The sequence below is a fragment of the Camellia sinensis genome, chromosome 3 (assembly GCF_055761805.1).
Source record: "Camellia sinensis isolate YWXY chromosome 3, ASM5576180v1, whole genome shotgun sequence".
NCBI classification, from domain to species: Eukaryota; Viridiplantae; Streptophyta; class Magnoliopsida; order Ericales; family Theaceae; genus Camellia; species Camellia sinensis.
Genome location: NC_138963.1, coordinates 40,168,538 through 40,190,617, shown reverse-complemented (window position 1 = coordinate 40,190,617; position 22,080 = coordinate 40,168,538). Strand labels below are relative to the sequence as shown.

At 39.7% G+C, this 22,080-nt stretch overlaps 1 protein-coding gene across 1 annotated transcript in view; it reads right to left on the bottom strand.

The window, feature by feature from the left end:
* LOC114290435 (kinesin-like protein KIN-5C) overlaps window positions 1-22,080 on the bottom strand; it is a 36,765-nt gene that overhangs the window by 2,824 nt on the left and 11,861 nt on the right. The window contains exons 2-21 of the mRNA XM_082919569.1: window positions 20,331-20,460; window positions 19,097-19,255; window positions 18,657-19,006; window positions 18,441-18,579; window positions 18,040-18,137; window positions 17,783-17,939; window positions 17,319-17,388; window positions 17,120-17,196; window positions 16,732-16,785; window positions 16,550-16,630; window positions 16,358-16,469; window positions 16,198-16,284; window positions 15,773-15,948; window positions 15,444-15,605; window positions 15,197-15,304; window positions 14,732-14,890; window positions 14,571-14,654; window positions 14,292-14,497; window positions 14,001-14,102; window positions 13,576-13,685 (exon numbers count right to left, since the gene is read on the bottom strand). Of these exons, the coding sequence (XP_082775695.1) occupies window positions 13,576-13,685; window positions 14,001-14,102; window positions 14,292-14,497; window positions 14,571-14,654; window positions 14,732-14,890; window positions 15,197-15,304; window positions 15,444-15,605; window positions 15,773-15,948; window positions 16,198-16,284; window positions 16,358-16,469; window positions 16,550-16,630; window positions 16,732-16,785; window positions 17,120-17,196; window positions 17,319-17,388; window positions 17,783-17,939; window positions 18,040-18,137; window positions 18,441-18,579; window positions 18,657-19,006; window positions 19,097-19,255; window positions 20,331-20,460 (2,621 nt within the window). The remainder of the gene's footprint in view (window positions 1-13,575; window positions 13,686-14,000; window positions 14,103-14,291; window positions 14,498-14,570; window positions 14,655-14,731; window positions 14,891-15,196; window positions 15,305-15,443; window positions 15,606-15,772; window positions 15,949-16,197; window positions 16,285-16,357; window positions 16,470-16,549; window positions 16,631-16,731; window positions 16,786-17,119; window positions 17,197-17,318; window positions 17,389-17,782; window positions 17,940-18,039; window positions 18,138-18,440; window positions 18,580-18,656; window positions 19,007-19,096; window positions 19,256-20,330; window positions 20,461-22,080) is intronic.

Sequence of the window (22,080 nt, the reverse complement as noted above, 5' to 3'; positions counted from 1 at the left end):
TTCTCTTGGCTCCGTCTGTTAACTGAGTTAGTGACACATCTCAGTTTGGTTCTTCAGTGTTTCCTTTATTATACTTTGACCTAACTATTCTACAACTTTGCTTTATAATGGACCCCAAAATTCAAGCCATTAAATGTAAACTCACTAGTGGCAATTATGCCTATTGGGCCAATGTTATGAAGAATTTTCTTCTTGGTCAAAAAAAATGGGGCTATGTTTCTGGTTCTACTCCTCGTCCATCGGACCCGAAGGTAGAAGGGTATCTGTCTTCCTGTGATACTTGGGATTGTGATAATGCCCAAGTTCTTACCTGGTTTCATAACTGTGTGGATGACCGTATTGGAATGATGTTTTCCAAGTACAGTACTACCAAGGAAGTGTGGGATTATTTACTCGGTGTTTATCAGCAGTCCAACTTTGCCAAGCGGTATGAGTTGGAAATAACTATTCAGAGTGCTCGTCAGCGGGATCAAACTATTCAGGACTTTTATATTGAGATGACAGGTCTCTGGGATCAGTTGGCTCTTATGGAACCACCTAGTCTCAAGATACTAGACGCTTATATTGAGTTTCTGGAACAGGATCGTTTAGTCCAGTTCTTAACAGCTCTCTCCCCTCAGTATGAGGCTATTCGAGGTGGCATCCTTCACCGATCTCCTCTTCCCTCTTTGGATGCTATTGTTCGTGAACTCCTCTCCGAGGAAACCCGTCTTAAGACGGCCAGTTAGACTTTGCCTCTTTCTGTGTTCTTGGCTCCTGCCAAGCCACCCTTGTTATTAACCCCTTCTCCTCATCAACTTCAGGCCACTGCGAAACCCAAGCGAGGACCATTAGGGCCAGATGAGTGTGCTTTCTGCCATCAGAGGGGTCATTGGAAGAACAATTGTCCCAAAAAGGGACGTCAGCCTGCTCCGTCTTCTCAGACACAGTTCCGCGGTCCTACTTCGAGTACTTTCCGACCTCTTGCTGCTTACACTGCATCTACTCCGGCTCCCGATCCTGACTTGGCTTCCCTGAGTGCTCAGGTTGCACAACTTCAGCATATCCTGTCCACCTCTCAGTCATCCCCATCTGCCTCCGCTCTTACCTCTCTTCATTCAGGTTTGCTTGGGTCCTCTTCAGGTATCCCTTCTTCTGTCTGGATTTTTGATTCTGGTGCCTCTCATCATATGACTCTTCACCTTTCCTTACTTCAAAATTGTATTCCCCCACCCATTCCTATTACTATTAATACTGCTAATAGATCTGGTATGTCTATTTTATCTGTTGGGTCTGTCATACCCTCTGCCATGTCTGCTGTTACTATTCTTTCTGTTTTTTATGTTCCTTAATTATCTGTCAATTTGTTATCTATCAGTCAACTTGATGCGTCTGGTTTTGATGTTATCTTTTCCTCTTCTGTCTGTTGTATGCAGGATCGGGTGTCCAAGAAGCAGATTGGGACCGGCCGTAGAATTGGAGATCTTTATGTGGTTGAAAGCTTGCATCTCCCCTTATCCACCTCTCCAGCTGCACTTTCCTCGTTTCAATTAGATTCTCAGTCGAGTCAGTTTTACTTATGGCATTCTCGTCTCGGTCATTTGTCTGTTGACCGCTTACGATCTTTAGCTCAGTCAGGATTGTTGGGTAAAGTTTCTCCTAGTCAAATTGATGAATGTCGAGGGTGTAAACTTGCCAAAATGTCAGCTTTACCTTTTAATAAAAGTGCATCTATTTCTGTTTCTCCTTTCTCTCTTGTGCATACTGATGTTTGAGGACCCTCTCCTATTCTTACTAAAGGGGGTTCAGTATACTATGTGTCTTTTGTTGATGATTGCACCCGTTACACGTGGATTTGTCTTATGACTCATAAGTCTGACTTCTACCAGATATATCGTACTTTCCAGTCCATAGTCACTACACAGTTTGGATCTACTATTAAAATGTTACGGTCTGACTTGGGTGGGGAATACTTTAAAATTGAATTCTGTGAATATTTGGCCAACTTGGGTACCATTCACCAAACTTCTTGTACTGATACACTTGCCCAAAATGGCCGAGCTGAGCGTAAACACCGTCATCTTCTTGAGACAACTAGGTCTCTTCTTCTCTCTGCCTCCGTTCCAGCTCCGTTTTGGGGTGAGGCAGTTCTTACTGCTGCTTTTCTTCTCAACCGTATGCCTACCCCCCTTCTTTCTGGTCGGTCTCCTTATGAGGCTCTCTTTTCTCAACTTCCTAATTACTCCCTCCTTCGTGTGTTTGGATCTGCGTGTTTTGTCCTTTTACCCCGTAAAGATAGGACTAAACTTAGTGTCTGGTCTGTCCTATGTGTTTTTTTGGGATATAGTCTCACTCAGAAAGGTTATCGCTGTTATGACCCTGTTTCTCGTCGCCTTTATGTCTCCCGCCATGTTGCCTTTCTCGAACGTCTATCTTACTTTCAGCTTCCTCCTCTCACCGCCCCAATTTCCAAAGAGGATTTGGTTCATATTGATCCATTTCCTTCTGAGGTCCCATCTGATGAGTACATCTCCATAGTTCCTCCTGAGCTTATTCCATCTTCTCCTCCTGCTTCACCTCTGACTACTTCTCCTTCTTCGCCTTCTCCTCCTCCTTCTCCTCCGTTGTTAGTTTATTCTCGTCGCAAGGTTCCTCCTCTACCAGTTGTCTCTACCCCTGCTGCTGATCCTCCTGCTTCTGACGACTCTAATCCTGCTGCACACCGATATCCTCCTCGAGCGCGTCATCCTCCAAAAAGGTTGGGTTGGTCTAATACTTGTTTTTCTGCTTCCTATCGTACCTTTTTGTCTGCTATTCACTCTTTTGCAGAACCTCAGTCTTACAAGGAGGCCTGTCAGGATCCTCATTGGGTTCAAACTATGGAGGATGTGTTGTTTGCTCTACAGAAAACTAGTACTTGGGAGTTGGTTCCTTTACCTGCTGGTAAGAATCTGATTGGTTGCAAATGGGTCTACAAAGTCAAGACTCATTCTGATGGTTCTCTTGAGCGCTACAAAGCTCGTCTGGTGGCCAAAGGTTTCTCCCAAGAATATGGTATTGATTATGAGGAGACATTTGCTCCTATTGCCAAGATGACTACTGTCCGTACTTTGATTTCTGTCGCTGCTGTTCGTTTTTGGCCTCTTTATCAGATGGATGTTAAGAATGCTTTTCTTAATGGCCATCTCACTGAGGAGGTTTACATGCGTCCTCCCCCTGGTCTTCACCATTCCTTTGGCCAAGTCGGTCGTCTTCGGTGTGCTCTATATGGTCTGAAGCAATCTCCTCGTGCTTGGTATGATCACTTTCAGACTGCCGTTACCGAGCTTGGGTTTCATCCTTCTGCTTCCGACTCTGCTTTATTTCTAAGACATACCTCAACTGGTTTTGTTGCTCTCTTACTATATGTAGATGATATGATCATCACTAGCTCTGACTCTTCTGCTATCTCTGAGGTCAAGTAGCATCTATTCCGCACCTTCAAAATGAAGGATCTGGGACCATTGCGGTATTTTCTAGGCATTGAGGTGGCTTCTTCTCCCAAGGGTTACTTTCTGTCCCAGGCTAAGTATACTAACGAGGTTATCCATCGTGCCAGACTTACTGACACTAAGCTGTCTGATACCCCCATTGAGCTTAATGTAAAGCTCAACACTACTGATGGGGTTCCTCTAGATGATCCTACGTTATATCGCGAGCTTGTGGGTTGTTTAGTCTATCTGACAGTTACTCGCCCTGATCTTGCCTATGCTGTCCATGTGATTAGTCAGTTTGTTTTTGCCCCTCGCTCTACACATTGGGCTGCTTTGCTTCGGATTCTTCGCTATCTTCGCAGTACTATCTTTCAGGGCTTGCTGTTCTCTTCTACTTCTTCCTTAGACTTGGTGGCTTATGCTGATGCTGATTGGGCTGGTGATGTTAATGATCGTAAATCTACTTCTGGTTTCTGTATGTTTCTTGGTGATTCCCTTATTTCTTGGAAAAGCAAGAAACAGACTGTTGTTGGCCGTTCTACTGCCGAAGCTGAGTATCGTGCTATGGCTCATGCTACTGCTGAAATTGTCTGGCTTCGTAATCTCTTATCTGAGTTGGGCGTCCCTCAATCTTCCCCGACCTCTCTCTATTGTGACAACCGAAGTGCTATTCAAATTGCTCATAACACTGTCTTCCATGAACGGACAAAGCATATTGAGATTGATTGTCACTTCGTCCGTCAGCATCTGCAGTCTGGCTTTATCTCGCTTCCTTTTGTCTCTTCGACTCTGCAACTTGCTGACTTCTTCACTAAGACTCACACCACTGCTCGGTTTCGGTTCTTTCTTAACAAACTCTCAATGTTTTCTGCTAAAACACCTTGAGTTTGAGCGGGGGTGTGAGAATGTGTTCTCCTAGGATTAGGAATATGTGTTCTCCTAGGATTAGGAATAAGTGTCCTATATCTATTAGACTTCTATATATCTCAGTAATGTATTCATGTAGGATTAGGAATAAGTGGTACTCTATATAAATGATGTATGTATTCTTTGTTCAATAGAATTCAAGACTAATATACAGTTTTATTCAGAAAACTTACAGTGAAAAGCATAGATCCCATGATAAAAGTGTGTGTGTGACTCTTGAAGTTCGACAAACACAAGATTTAAATCCTAGCAGTGATCTGAAAACTGGGCCTCCGGCAAGAGAATCTAAGCACAACAAAGAAAAGTCAAACCACTAGAAATCAAGAGGTATTTGATGAGTAAAAGCATAGGCTCCCCCTCAATCAATGAATCTATTCCTTTTTTTTTCTTCCTTTCTTTTGCACATTTTTTTTCTTTCTTTTGCATATTTTTTGTTCTTTTTATTTTTCTTTTTCTTTTTCTTTTTCTTTTTCTTGTGCACACTCATTGGCAACTGACACGCTCAAGAGTATAGAAACCGAATCAGAGAAGCATGGATATAATAAGGATAGCCTAGTTGGTGACTCTGAGGTAGCCTTTTCCTCATAGCTGGACTTCAAAGAATAGAGGGAGAAAGTCGTGGAGATGCAAAAAAATGAAAGGTGGTTAAGAGACTCAACATCATCCAAGATATGCTAGTATCGGTCAATTCCTCTAGAAAAACAAAAGATACCATGCCAGAAGTCCATAGAAAAAAAAGATCACTAAGGCGGAAGACTCTAATATTTGCTAATCTAAGAATGTGTACAGAATGAGACATACTAATCAAAGAACACACACTCCGAAATGAGTAATGACCACAGAAAGCACACACATATTAACATGTAATGGATATTCTCATCAATTCCAATATGCACCAAGGACTACTCAAAAATTTCAAGTTTGCAAAACCATACTAAGAAAAAAAATTTGGGATTTTTTTTTTTTCATTTTTTTTTCTTTTTCTAAACAAAGCAAGACATAAAACGAACATGCACATATTTTTTTTCCTAAACAAAGCAAGTCAGAAAACGAACACACACACACTAAATGACTCAAAAAAAAACATAAAGAAACCCAAAAACTAAAACTAATAAACAAATTAACACAAGTCAAGTTTTCTCACCCAAACCGTTTTAGTATGAACAAAGTTATGAGAATGGCGGTTCTTGGGTGGTGTCTTGACATTGTGATTCCCTTCCCTTTCAATAGGAACCTATCTCGACATGGTTTCCAACTTCCTATTTCTATGTCTAGGCAAATACAAACTCGCTCCATGTTTGGTCTCAAGCAAATCAAAATAACGAGGTCTAATATGACCCTTAACCTCATTACCACCAATGAAGTGTCTCCTACCCCACGAGATGTTGGAATTTCTTCCATCTCTATGAGACATTCTCCCATGCAACTCATAACAATAAGGGCGAATATGACCAGCCAAACCACAATGATGACAAATAAAAACAAGGTGTACAGGATGTACCTTCTTTTCTTTGACCTTACCAACTCTAGGATGATTGAGAAGCCTATCCTCATGTTGAATTTTTTGTTCTCCCTTTTCTTGAGTTCTTGTATCATAAGATGTGGAAGCACTCTGTTTTTGCTCTTTCTTACCACCAAAGCCCATGTCACTCTTGTCAGAACAAATTTGTTGAGACCCAATGATATTGTCCAAAGTCTTTGATCCTCTGTTCCAAAGACCAATGGTAGCCACAGCACACTTGAGTTGTTCCTTTTTCTTGATCATTAGTTCTTCTAAAGCAACTTGAGACATCTCAAGAGTTTCAATTTTTTCTTCATATGTTGCATAAATTTGTTGTAGCTCATTCCTCTCTGTCTCACAAGTCAAGAGTTTTGCACAAAGAGCTTGTCGATCATTAGAAATCTTAAGGGCATCATTCCTAGCCTCGGAAATCTCTTTCTTTAATTTGACATTCTCACTTTCACATGCTTTGAGTTTCGTAGTGAGTTTGTCATTCAATTTGGATAAGTTAAGAGATTCCTTATACAACTTTTGATATGCTTGCTAAAGTTCTTCATCTTCACTCCCCGAGGATTCATCATCAATGGCATTCTCAGTTGGGCTCTTCGAATACTTTGTTCGTCCATTAGTTTCAGAAACTGCCATGAAGGCAAGGAATTGTTTGTGTCCCTCTTCGCCTTGATCTTCGTTGTCACTTTCATCTTTATCAGATTCTGATTTATCATCCCAAGTGATAGCGAGAGCTTTCTTCTTCCTCAAACGAGTGGGGCATTTTTTAGCAAAGTGGCCAAATCCTTGACATTCATAACATTAGACTCTTTCAGAGTTCCCTTGTATCTTTCCTTTCTTCTTCTTGACTATAGAATTAATTTTGAGTTTATCTTTGCCTTTGGATTTATGAGTATGAATAGAGTCCAAAAGATTAGGATTCTTTTTTAAAAAAAGATTTTTTTAATTGTTTTACAAAAGCATCCGTAATCTTGGAATCTATCTCACAGTCCTCATCAGAATCTACTCCAACTCTATGAGCACTACTAAAAGCAATAACATCTTTTTGTTTCTTATTGAAATTCCTATGTGCCTCATAAGTTTGGAGATTTCCAACCAAATGATCTAGCTTGAGGTTATCAACATCTTGAGCCTCCTCAATAGCCGTAACTTTTGGTTGGAATCGATCGGGCAAGGACCTCAAAATTTTTCCTACAATCTTCGGTTCCGGTATTTTTTCACCTAAATTGAAGCTGGAATTTATAATGTCACTCAATTTCGCATACAATTCTTCAAAGGTCTTACTATCTTTCATTGAAAGGTTTTCGAAACTAGACGTGAGACTTTGAAGTTTTAAGCGTTTAATAGAAGGAGTGCCCTCATGAACAGTTTATAAGATATCCCAAGCCTCTTTTGCGACTTCACAATTGCAAATGCGACTAAACTCTTCAAGTGTGACAACGCAAAAAAGAGAATTTATAGCTTTACTATTCCAATTACTATTTTGGTAATCAATTGTGTCCCACTTATCAATTGGTTTAGGAAAAATTACTCCATTAACGGTAATCATTAGTTCGGTCCACCCATACATGACAGATTGCCAAATTTTTTCATCAATAGATTTCAAAAACGATCTCATCCGAGCTTTCCAAAAAGAATAATTGGATCCGTCAAGTAGGGGTGGTCGAACCATAGAATTTCCCTCACGTATTGAATCCATTATCACAAATCAAACAAGATCTCGCTCAAAAGTTTTAAAAAAACAAAAGAGCGACCCGCTTTGATACCAATTGAAAAATCTAAAAATCCGTTAGATATTGATTTGTGATTATGTATCAATTTTAAGCAATAAAACAATCACAATCAAACAATCAAGACATATCGACGCAACGATTTTAACGTGAAAAAACCACAATTGGAGCATCTCCAATTGTGATAAAAAAAAATCATGAGCAACAGTCACAAAACAATCCGCTAAGAAAATATAAAGAAATTACACAGGTATACTCTCAATTACCTAGCGAATCCACGCCCGAATTGAACCAACCCCTATGTGCCTCTTCTAGCCCCGTCTTCACCTCAGAATTGTCTTGACGATGAGCCACTCCAGAATCCACCAAAGCTTCAGGCTCGAATTCTTCAGAATCTACCGAAGAACAACTCACTCTTTTGTATAGAATGAACAAACAATTCTTTGATGTATCCTCCTTAAACCATGAGTTGAATACTCAATAAAATATCAAAGAAAACTAGCAAAGTAGCCTCAGATATAAACCCTAGAACCCAAAAAGATCTAAAGGTGAAACCCTAGATTTGGAGCAACATGCGAATTTATAGAATCTGAAATCACGAGGTCCGCTCTAGCGTGGGAATGGACGCTCGAGTGGGGACACTATATGACATGTTCCACCAAGATGTACGCTCGAGCGGGGATTTCGACGCTCGAGTGTGAAAACACGGATCACAGTATTTTTGCAGACACGCATACTTCTGGAACTCACCAATCTCCGCTCGAGCGGGGAAATGTCTGCTTGAGCGGACAAGCAACTTTGAATGCACTTTTGCATTTTGCTTCGGGGGCGCTGCCCCTCGACCCCGCCTGGGCGCTGCCTCGGACCCGCCAAGGGGCACTGCCCCCTCGACCCCCCGCGAGCTGACCGAGCAGCTCGATCCCCGTCATAGTCAGCGAAGTGGCAATCTTGAAAGAATTAAACACCACAAACTTCTCTGCAAGGCATAATTTGGGTTGGATTCACATCTAATAAACTCATAGCCTCACTGAAATAAAAGTGCGAAAACAAGTACAACTAAAAGGAGTTTTGTCAAACGGAATTGCCAAGAATAAAACCTAACAAACTATAATTTTCTCCCTTTGGCATGGCAGACTGGGAAGAATTCTAGGATCATACACGAAAGATAAAAAAATACAATTCCTCACATTCTGCCCTCAAAGAGAAGTCATTGCTTTTTGTTCAAATTCTCTATTTTATCGTTACTAAATGCCCAATTCCATCTTCATATTTGAATTTCCCATTTTGTAGTTCTTTTTAGCCATCAGACTTAACAGCATTATTTCAACTAGGTTCATTCAGAAAAATGTTTATCAAGTCCAATATATTTGAACCCAAACACGTTTCATGTTAAAACAGAGTCTGTGAAAGATTTAAGTGAAGCATTAACTCTTACTTTTTCAATTCAAACTACTTTCAATTGTTCAACCAAAGAAGGTGAATGTAGGGAAGCATTGCTCATTCATCGAAATGAGTAGAATAGCCAAACTATAGGGTGAAATATATTGCTATGACTGATAATAGGGTCCCTCCAACCTGAACTCTTTTCTTTTCTTTTTTTCTTTTTTTTTTTTTTTTTTGATAGATAAACCTGAACACATTTGAACTCATTTCATTCAATTTAATGCATCGATTTAAGTTGACGATTATCACAACTTACCATATAAAAAATAATCTTTATAAGCCAATCTTAAAAAAAAAATCTAGTTTACCCTTTTTCTAAACCACTTAGAACCACTAAATAGCAAAGGATTATATTAAAATCACCTTCTCTGCACTATGAAGAAACTGCTAAGATACTTCAGAACTTTCTAGACAACGTAATTCCCTTCAAATCTGGGAAAAGGTAAGATTCAATCCAAGGTCCCCTGTGTGACCACATTGACTTCTTATCCAACAAACTAGATGAAACCTTAAACCCTAACGAACAACCAATTTCCTATGGAGATACAAAAATCCCCCAATATTGTGCAACAGCAGATAATTGTTGAAAATTTCCTAAAAGCTAGTCAGCTAGAAACAGATTTTTCAAAAATAGGTTATACGAAAAAAATAATTCAAAAAGAAACAAAGTGCAATCATGGCTTCGGCTTTTAAAAAATTCTCAGTAGTGTGATTCGTCTGTAACTTATTTACCTAGATGGCATTTCGAATCATATTGACACAAGAACATAGCAGTAAATCAATCATTGAAATGATGCACAATTGTAAACCAAGTCATGGAGTTCATGATGACTTAATGATTTTGTTAAAACCTATCACCTACTTCACCCACTTAAACCTACTCCACTAAACCTAACCCACTACACCACTACCACATCACCTACTCCACTAAACCTAACCCACTACACCACTACCACCTCCATTTCACCTACTCCTTACCTACTACACACTCACCCTCTTCTATATATAGGAATCATGAATCATTGTAATAAATATAACATTATATCAATCAATAATACAAGCATTTCTCTTTATATATTAAATTTCTACATGGTATCAGAACAGGTTTAGAACCTAGTATTTTTGCTTCACCGGCGGGCGGCAACTTCGCCTTGGCCGCCCGCCGGACCTCAACCTAGTCCACTAGCATTTTCTACACATACCTTCACTCTTCTTCACCACCTCGCCGACGCAAACCCAAAATCTCTTTACCCATCCGTATTGTCATGATCGGAACTCTCACTGGAGCCCAATGGGGAATCTTCGCTAATGGTATGTACTGTTGCTCCATCTGGCTTACAATCTTTGGACATAGAGATTTCCTTCGCTACCGGTTCTTCAGACCCCTCAGGACAAGCCTGTCTATCACATGTGGCATCAGAACTGTGACTTTCCTCCAAAACACAACCCATGGAGTGCTGATGCAGACTATCATGTGTTTCCTGCACAACAAGTCTGGTGTCATCCAAAATCTTTTTCCATGTTAGGCTCCTTAGACATACACTCAAACAATGTAGAGATTCTTGATCGAAGCTTTGTCAAGGATAGTGAATCAGCATCAGATTGTGGATCCATTACAGACAATTCCAGATTAGAAGGCACCTGCTTTGTCAACGAATCCAACTCAGGCTGTTCTTTAGAGTGGAAATCTGAATCAGGAAGTCATCCATAAGCTGCAGGTGATTGTACTTTCAGCCTTGTTAGGCTTCTCAACATTCTTATCCTTCTTGAAATGGGACAGCTCAGAGATCAATGCTGTAGCCCAAGCAATTGCAGTAATGTCACCCAACACAGCTCTCTCTCTCTCTCTTTTTCTCATTCACACTGCCACATACACACACATGCACGACATCCCTCTCTCTTCATCATGTACCCCACTCTCTCTCTCTCATCTTTCCACTTTCAAACCCACAATCCTTTTTTTTAATCAACCCACTCCCTCACTTTCTTTAAACCCCTCTTTCCCTCACATGGGCTTGTCCCCTCTCTTTCCTCCGTTTGATTTCAAAATCCATTATTTTTATTTATTTTCTCCAAACCACTTTCCTTATTTCCCCCCTCTTTCATTTTGATTTCAAATATATTTTTATTATTTCTTTCTTTATTTTTCTTTCACATTATTTTTAATCTTTTTCAAATTCCATTCATACCATATAGCTTTGCACACCAAACCATATTTTATTCATCTCGGGATCAACCCCGATCACCATTTTACACCACAAAACAACAACAAAAAAAAAAAAAAAAAAAAAAACCACATACACAGGCGGGATTTTTCTTCTCTACTCTGCCGCCTGTCTTTTCTTCTTGCCTCCGTCCTGGACGGCCCTTGACGGTGTTGCCTCCGTGCTTCCTAGACCACCAAGCAAGTTTCCTCCTCCCTGCTCCTCCACTACAGCATATGGTGGACCTCCAAATCGGAACATCACGGTGGCCTTCCGCTTCAGCTCCTTGTTTTCTGTCTTTAGCACACTTATCTCTGCTCGCGCATCCTTATACATGCGTTGGAGCAGAGCCAGCTGGGAGTTTAACTGTTGCACCTCATTTGCCCTACTCTGCAGCCGGTTCGACAAGTTTGTAACCGCAGTCATGGTTTCCACACATGACTTCAATGTATACTGATTGGCTTCCACATCCGACTGCACTGCCATTCTTTGCTCCACAGACCGCATCGGAAAGTTCAACGGAGCAAACTCCGGGGCGCTTGGTTGAGGTTCCAGTGCCACCGCACTAGTTATCTCTCTTGTTGACTCGTTGAGGTCGGGAAAGAGAGTGAGCAGACCACGGGACGAAGAGGCCATATTCTGGGTAGCTGAACGGGAAGACGAGGCCATGTTATGGGTTGCTGAGTTTTTTCAGAGAAGGGTTGGATCCAGAGTATTTCCAGAGTATCTCTCTCAGAACACGAAGAATTTTTCAGAGGTTTCTCTCAGTTTTTCTATCTCAGCTTCTGCCTCAGCCTCAGCCTCCGTCTTGGTTAAATAAGCCGAGGCAGCCACGCGTATCGCGCGCCACTTGACGCCAGACGACAAACGGGCGCCCCAGCCAAGGCACTCACGTGCCTCGCCATCATATCTGGCACGTCTTTTTATGGATTAGGCACGCCTTTTGATGGCACGCCTTTTGAAAGATTGGGCACACCTTTTGAGGGTGCGACTTTTTAAGGGTCCGACAAGACTCTGTAAACTGTCCCGACATTGATTCCGGTTAGCTCCTTCATGGGTCCGACAAGACTCTGTAAACTGTCCCGACATTGATTCCGGTTAGCTCCTTCATGGGTCCGACAAGACTCTGTAAACTGTCCCGACATTAATTCCGGTTAGCTCCTTCATGGGTCCGACAAGACTCTGTAAACTGTCCCGACATTGATTCCGGTTAGTTTCTACAAAGGTCCCGCAAGACTCTGTAAACTGTCACAACAACTGTCACAACATTGTCAGCTACAACGGTCCGACATGACCCCATAAACTGTCTTCTACATCGGTCTGACACCGCCATCCAGTGTCCTCTACACCGTTATGACACCACCATACAGTGTCCTCTACAACGTTATGACACCCCCATACAGTGTCCTCTACAACGTTATGACACCACCATCCAGTGTCTTCACCAATGGTCTGACACGACCATACAGTGTCACCTATCCTCTTTTATTTTTATGTATTTTCTTGTTTTGTAACTCTCTCCAAACTCAAGTTGGTTAGTTCCTATCCCCCTTGAGTTTGCGGGGGGCTGTTAAAACCTATCACCTACTTCACCCACTTAAACCTACTCCACTAAACCTAACCCACTACTCCACTAAACCTAACCCCCATACAGTGTCCTCTACACCGTTATGACACCACCATACAGTGTCCTCTACAACGTTATGACACCCCCATACAGTGTCCTCTACAACGTTATGACACCACCATCCAGTGTCTTCACCAATGGTCTGACACGACCATACAGTGTCACCTATCCTCTTTTATTTTTATGTATTTTCTTGTTTTGTAACTCTCTCCAAACTCAAGTTGGTTAGTTCCTATCCCCCTTGAGTTTGCGGGGGGCTGTTAAAACCTATCACCTACTTCACCCACTTAAACCTACTCCACTAAACCTAACCCACTACTCCACTAAACCTAACCCACTACACCACTACCACCTCACCTACTCCACTAAACCTAACCCACTACACCACTACCACCTCCACTTCACCTACTCCTTACCTACTACACACTCACCCTATTCTATATATAGGAATCATGAATCATTGTAATAAATATAACATTATATCAATCAATAATACAAGCATTTCTCTTTATACATTAAATTTCTACAGATTTCATTTGACAAAAGCCAAACTCAGGATATATGTGTAACATAACAAGATACATTTCAAAATGATTACAACAAAATTGGAAACAAATGGGCAATAATTAAACGTGCACGATAGCATACAAACTGTACAAGTGAAGATTGTAATAACACTCACTATCAAAGTGCTGAATGATATCTTCACTATTCTTTGCCATTTCTTCTTCAACTGCCGCCCTTGCCAAAGCAATCTCAGTATCATGTTGCACATTACTATCAGACACATTCCTGGAACAAAAGATGAATTCACTCAATTTGAATACTCACGCCATGGACTGTAGCCAAAAGGTTTGGAATGTAATTACATATTAATCAATAACATGGTGACAGTTTCACAGCCATTATGCAAACCCAACACAAAAACCATAATTCAAAACTAAACAAATTATAATCTTTTCACCTAAAAAGACATATTCATTACTTCCACATATGTCAAAGTTGCCATTATCAGCAGAGCAAAACACAAATATTAGAAGCCAGAGCACTGAGATTTTAATATTCTTCTGTTTCTTGACAAAGAATGTGAGAACTAGCACAACTGACCTGACAAGGGAGACTAATGTCGAAACATTTTGACTGCCAATTTCATTGACGGATTCATGTGTCCTTTTCCAATGCTTGGAAGCTGTTTCAGCGGTGTTTACACTGTCAAGACAAAACAGAAACAAGCAACAAAGTTAACCAGTAGTAGAATATAATACAAATGTCACTGTCCAAAGCAGAATTAGTACAAGGTCACCAACCAAAAAATAATGAGGTACGTAAAGGTCAACATGCAAACAATATAGATACAATAGGATCAAATTAGAGAACACAGCAACAGCCATTTCTTACCATTGCTGGAAAAGTAACTCCATACGGCAATGTTTGGCAGCAGAGAAATCAGCACAATCTTTCGCATCATTCTCTGCTTGCACAGAGAACTCCTGCCATTTTCGTTTTGCATCTGTTGTTATACCCTCCATTGAGGAAACATGCCCATCCAAAAATGTCTTATTTCCTATAACAGTGTCTTTGAGATGAATGAGCCGTGCATCCACCTATTAGCCAAACCGTTAGTGATTCCTGAGAAGAATACAAAAGCACAAAAAGTAGTTAAGACACCAAACAAACCAGCTCTTTTTGGCGACGAATGTGACTAGAAACTAAGTTGGTCACGTCAGCAATAAGCTTCTCTGCATCTGATGTTGATTGTTCCTGCATATGTAAAGCTTAAGCTGTTAAAAATATAAATCCTAACATTTTAACTCTACACAAAAGATCTAAAACTGTACCGCATAAGCCTTTTCGAATTCTTCGATACTTGTCGTCTGAATTTCATCAACTTGGGTTGCATGACTTTGAAGATTTTTTGACTGTTCAATAAGCTGATGGAGAAATCCATGAGTGTACTCCGAGATATTCTTGGACTGCTCAATACTTGCATGAAATCTCTGTACAATTCAAAAATCATGATGAATAATAAGAAATTTGAACAATACATTCGCTTTAATAACAGTAACACAAGCAGCAAAAGACATTTAAGAAAAATACACAAAATTGTCGAACAATCTTGCAAATTCAATCATAAATCTACTTATTAAGTAACCTCCACATGCAATTTACAGAATTTGCAGAAAGTTTTTTAAGTAAATTAGTGATCGAAATTGCAAGCTCCATTGTCAAAAGATGCCACAAAAATTTATACATGGCAAGCAACTAGATATGCTCAAATGAAATTATATACAATTAAATCAAACCTGTCGAAGGTCTCTGGCAAAATGTGCCATTTCCCCTTGATGAGTTGATAGAGTGCCTTGAAGATCATCAAAAATTGAATTTGCTTTAATGGCCTCTGCAGCTAAAAACTGAATCCAGAATAACATAATAAAAGAAAAAAAGAAAAAGTAAAATGTATTAAATTACTGTCTACAACGATGATGCTAATATAATGAACAGCTTTATAAATCATAAGATTAAAGAAAAAATGAAATTGCTGCCACCTACTTTTTCGATAGAATGTACATTAGAAGAAACAGAAGCTGAAATCTCCTCTACAGCTGCATTAGAGCTCGCATTGTGCAAGCAAACAACATTTTGCACAGCCTCCATGTGAGAAATATATACTGCCCTCGAAGCAGTCATCTTTTTCTTTAAATCGATGACAGCCTATGAAAGGAATTTTGTTAAAATCAATTGTGTTGAAACTCAATCTCGTGCAAAACAAGTACTTATAAGCTGGTATCAAATTAAAATATAGTAATGCAAGATTAACATCTGTAGAGGGGGGAGGGAGGGGTGTACAATAACAAAATCTGCAACAAATTCAGAAATACCTTATTGTGTATGTCCAAAAAGGATTGACAATGTTTCTCAATGCACTGAAGGTGTTCACTTTGTCGAGACATCGACTTTGCTACCGTATTACAAAGGGAGCCTAGTTGCTGCGCAAGATCAGTTCGGAAACCATTCACAACTGACCTGTTGTCAGCATTCAGTTTGTCTTCTCTTTCTACACAAAATCACACCAGATAGCACCAGTCAGGAATTTATGACAACAATCAATACTCTTATGTTTGGTTGAGGGATTTGAGGAGGAATTTGGAAAGGGAAAGGGAAAAGAAAAAGGTGTGTGAAACTAGGTGAAATTTAGATATATTTCATTCATATTTCACCTATTTTTTTCATTTCCCTTTCCAAATCCCTTCTCAAATCCCCCAACCAAACACAACATTAATAGGTTAAAACCGACACTACATACCAATTTTCAAATATAAAGAAGCATTATCCTGCAGAGATTTCTCCAAGTCAGACCGCAAGACACTTGCTTGATGGGCCAATGCATTTTCTGTTTCAATTATTCACCAACATTATGATGGAGCTAGCAAAGAAATTCTAACAACAGAAATATTCAAGCATACCTGCTTTTTTCTGCTCAGAGATAATAAAATCACACTCCTTGAGAGCATACTGGCATCTCCTTAACTCTTCTTCAGTGCTGGCCAACGATTTGCTTGTTTGGTTCAAGTTTTTCTACAAAACTTTCAATCACATGATAAGAACCTAAGGATGAATCCTAAAACCATACATAACCACATACGGATAGAACTTACCTGGGTAGCATCAAGTTTGTTGTCTATATCAGAGCATTTTTTAACCTGATCATCGAATTTATCTTGTAATTCCTCAAGTTGCTGGTCATAGCAAATTAAGTATGTGAGGTGAAACAAATTATCACACAATCACATAGCAGACCAAATTCTATTGTTTTTACAGTTGCTTAAATTAAATGAACCTTCTGGTGGGTTTCTATTGTAACTTCCATTTGTTCAATCTGATCTGCCATTGCCTAAACATGAAGAAAGAATATACAGGATTAGAGGTGAATGTTAGATGAATAGACTTCAGAAATCAATGATAGAACGATAAGGGATACATATATCAAAAATGATTTGTCAAATCAGGCACGATTCAACCCTTGTACTAAGAAGCTACCATAAAAATAAAAAAAAAATTAAAAAAATTGCTGAATAGTCAACCATAACAACAGCAAATGGATCTGATTAGCACATTTTTGAGTCTATTAATGGTCAATAGTAAGATTGAATGATTGTATAAGTATAGAAGTAGAGTGATGCTTAAACAGTGAAAGAAAATCACAAATGATGAGACCAGCAGAGTACCTTCTTTTCACTCTCCTCCTGATAATATCGTTCCTTTGGTATGTAGACACCATTTTTCTCACGTGCAGCATAAACCTCTGGATAGTGAGGAAGGATTAAAGAATAGATAAAGAAATTCACTAAAAAAAATATACCTGGAATAAGTAATTGAAGGTAGAAGTATCTCTTTATCAAAAACAGGAATCCAAAAAGTTTATACCTGCCTTAAGTCGTTCAATTTCACCATAAAGATCCTTTATAAGAGTTGATTTCATCATTTTCTGGTTGACCTACAAAAACAAAAAAGCGTTTAAAAATTAAAAATTAAAATAATAATAAACCAAAATTATGTTTAAATACTTAAATGCAAAGGCCCATTCGTTAAGACCATCAAGATCAACAACACAAGGTAATCCATGCCAACAGAAATATGACAAAGGTACATTCCACCCATCCATGACGACGAGCTCTTCATAGACTGGTGCTTTGTGAAATTAAAGCATTTACAGTACTTTCATCCAAGGAATTACTAGCAACATGGTACAACATTCTCATACATTTTCAACTTAGAGATAATGCCAGCACTTGATGAGTTTAAAAATTAAGATTTTGTTCCCCCACCCTATGGCTTATTTCTTAGAAATGCACTCAAATTCTTGAAAACAGTAAGATTACAATATCAACCTCAGGCTTATTTCTAATATGTTTTGCCCTATGTGCATAGTCCAGTGTACTCAAGGTCTCCTCCAGACAATGAACTGCAGGCGATACTGTGGCAATAATGCATGTCTTGGTTCTTCCACCCAACGAATCACGAAGCAGACGGGTGAGCTTGCTATCCCTACATTCCGATTTAGCATAGTAAGTACATAATTGGGAAGGGGAAAAAATCTGGAAAAGATATAAAAACAAGCCAAAGATCTAATGAAAACAACTTTAACCTGTAGGGGACATGTACAAGATGCTCCACAAGAGCATTAATAACTCGTCCGAGAGTTAGCAAGCTTTTGTTTATCTCTCCTGCCTCTCTTGCACGACCCTAGGAAATATACACTCATATTAAACAAAAAAGACAAATATAACAAATTCATTACCAAATTTTACCCAAAGTAAAAAGACAAGACTGAAAAACAAAATTAACTAAAAAGATGTTTTTCTGTCATTTGTAGCCCCAAAGTCAGGCCATAGGCTGGGCTCGTAGCCTGCAATCTCCGAACAAGATTGGCAGGCAATTCCACTGGGCTAATTAGCTTGCTGTAACTTGAAAATAACATGATTTATCTTAATTTAATTACCAAATTCTTGTGTTCAGCTTTTACAGCAAATGTAGATGTCAAAATACCTCCCTAGCACCAGAACGAGAAATATTTTCTGAACCAGCCAAATCAACCAAATTCAGTTTGCCACATTTGATAAGCTCTTCACCTTCTGGGGTTGCTTCCTTGATGTGTATGGTTATGGAAAAAAGGGAATGTGACCGACTGAGAAACAAAATATGTTAACAAACAAGGAGATTGGATTCTGATTATGACTACAAAGGCAATGAAAGAATAATGACCTTGATTGTTTGTTTAATAGAGTTTCTGCGGTGCGACGTTTTGCAGACCCCCTTTCAAGTAGGGTAAAAATCTCACTAGCACTCGTTACAATTTCCTCCTCCAATCCTCTTACAAGAACACCACCTTTCCCATCTTCCATGAGAGGCAACTGTTTTTTCTGCCTATCCTCCAACGCAACTCTGGATATCTCCTCAGGGGCAAGCAAGTCAGTGATCTCCTCATTATACAATTCTAAGAAAGTAACTTTAACACTGTATTCTGCATTTTGACTCTCCAATGTGTCAAAAATTTGCTTCACGGCTCTAGGTATGACACCTGCTTCCAGAGGCAAGTCTCCATTAGGTCCACTCTGTCACAAAATATAGACATGGCATCAGTACTTGAAATGAGTAAGTATAGCAAACTTAAACATGAACTAACCACATAAACAACAAAGTACCTTCGACCTCTTACATTCTCCTTCCATGGTGTAAGTTTTTCCTGTGCCAGTTTGTCCATAGGCAAAAATGGTACAATTGAAACCCTCCAGAACTTCATTAACAATAGGAACAACTGCTTGATCATAAAGATCTTTTTGCTGAGCTGAAGGGCCAAAAACCTATATGGTACATGAATTAATGCCAGTATATAACTCAAAGGTCATTACAAGTTAGTGTTGGGGTAGTGTGAATCCTCTAATAAGCTATGTTATCAAAAAAAATCAAATACCCGTTTCGGACACTTAGACACTTGGACACGGATGTGAGATACGTGTCCAGCACTTTTCATTGGATTGGACACTTCACATATATCTATATTAAACACTATCATTATATATGTTTATTGTTGTATAATTACTATAAAATGAGTAAAATGTTTTTTTGACACCATAACACCATTTTGTCTCACATATTAGGTTAAAAATATAATCATTTTTTTGCCAAGTCCACGTATCCTTATATTTGATGTTTAAAGTGTCCGACCTCTAGATGATATGCACCCGCACCCGCACCCGACACCCGTACATGAGTGCATGTAACATGACTGATAAGTATTAAACACTAACCACTCAACCGCAAATAACCCAAATGTTTTAGAGTAAATCCATGGTATATTCAAACTTGTGACATGTTGCCCTAATTTTCTAGGTATATATATATAGTCGAAAGGAGCAGCTATCATTGTAATCTCTTGTAACCTTTCTGATCATAGTGAAAATCACAACAATCATAGACGTAACCCCAGTTTTGGAGTGAACCACGTAAACCTTGCATTCTTTGTGTGTACATGTGATTTATCTTTCTTGTGTATTTGTTTGTTTTTGTATTTCGCATTTCACTAATCTGATTAGGTGTTACGGATTCCTAACAGTCCAAAAACATAATATTAAACTTCACTTGATACATAATTTCCTTGCCACAATATTTTTGTATGCTATCAGCCTTACTCTCTTATATTTGACTTTCCAAGACACTTAAAAAGCTGTCTTTCAAAGTAAAATGCTGAAAAAAACACCATATTCACACTTCATATTGAAAAACCTCTCTTCTACCAAACAGAACAAGAAACAAATTGCCCACTCTGCCTATATGTTATCAAATGAACTACTACAGAAAATCTCATCTACAATTTACATCAAAGTAACTAAATTTAGCATTAAAAAAAAAAAAAAAAAACTTTTTCAAATAAAATACCTTGTCGAACGTGAAAACCCTATCAATGTGTTTCCCAGCAATGTTCTGAGAAACTGCGACTTCCCTCTGGTACTCATTGCAAGTCACGACCTGCGGTGCATTGCTCCGCAACTCTTCTTCGCTAAATGGCCTGAAAACAAACAAACTGTTAGTGTATAGCTGTTATAGCATTATAACTGTTATAGCATTATAGCTTTATATTTCTTAATTCTTTCTTAATGTAAAGTATGTAAAGAACAGCTTTTCCTTTATGCTTTCCTTTATGCTTTCGGTGCCTACATTTGGCATCCTATGTATCCTCTCCTCTCTATAAAGAGAGTGAACTTCTCTTTGTAAATATATACACACATAACAGATCAATATAGAGTTATTCCTTCTCTCTCTCTCTCTCTCTCTCTCTCTCTACCAAACTATTGTTTCATGGTATCAGAGCCCAATTATACAATTCTGGCATTTTTCAATTTTGGTGCTTAGTCCCGTACATAGTGACACTACACCAAACAGCTCAGAATCTCCTTACGATTCCAACGGTACCACACCCGTCATCAGAACCGCCCTCACGCGCTCCCACACGCCTCCTTTGTGATCAGCACGGCTCTACTTCTGTCGCCACTCTCACACGCGCCTTCACGCCCCTTCAGGTCTGCTCTTTCGTGTCCGCGCCTGCTACCGTGCACCCGCGTGCGCCATCCCTCTATCGTGAGCCGCGCCTGCGCCGTTCTGCTATCGTGCACCCGCGTGCGCCAGCCTGCTACCGTGAGCCACGCGTGCGCCAGTCCGCTAACGTGCGCCGCTGACATCATTTTACATTCTGTTGACGTCATCTCTGCACAGCACACCTTTTCTAGCTATTTTTGACCTTCCGGACTCACTGATACACTCTGTTTTACCTAATTTTGCTCCTACAGGTCTATTCCTATTGATTTAGCCCTACTCAACTATTATTATGGATCGTCATGATGCCTCCCATCCCATTTCCGTTATTTTGAATGGTTCCAATTATGTTCTGTGGGCCCAAGCCATGTCTTCCTTCCTCAAAGGAAAGAAGCTCTGGCGAATTATCACCGGGGATGTGACCCAACCGGTGAAAGACACTGACACTGATGAAACTACTGCTACTACTGCTACATATGAAGACCGACTTGAGGAATGGAACAGTAAGAATTACCAAATCATTACCTGGTTTCGAAATACCTCTGTTACCTCTATCAGTCTTCAGTTTGGTCGCTTTCAGCTTGACTCTGTAACTACTCCTGCAAAAGACATCTGGGATTTTTTGAAAGAACGATACCAGACTACTGGTCTTGCCCATCAATATCAACTTCAGAGCCAACTTCACCGCATGCGCCAAGAATCCAGTCAGTCCATTAATGACTTCCTTTCTCAAATGTACTCTGTTTGGGACCAACTTGCTCTTTCAGAACTGACTTGGCCTCACCGAAAAGATGCTGTTTTATTTACTATTTATCGTAATCAGCAAAGGTTGGTGCACTTTCTCATGGCTCTTACTTCCTCTTTTGAGCCCGTACGTGCCTCTCTGCTTCATCGCCATCCCTTGCCCACTCTTGAACAAGCTATTTCTGAGCTGCTACCAGAGGAGACTCGTCTCGATACTCTCCAAACTCATCATGTGGACTCTGTTCTTGCCACTCCTCCGTATCGGCCATCATTTACCCAGCGGACCACTGTCTGCCTCTATTGTCAGAATCGGGGCCTTCCTTCAACACATCTCCTGGTCAATTGCCCCGTC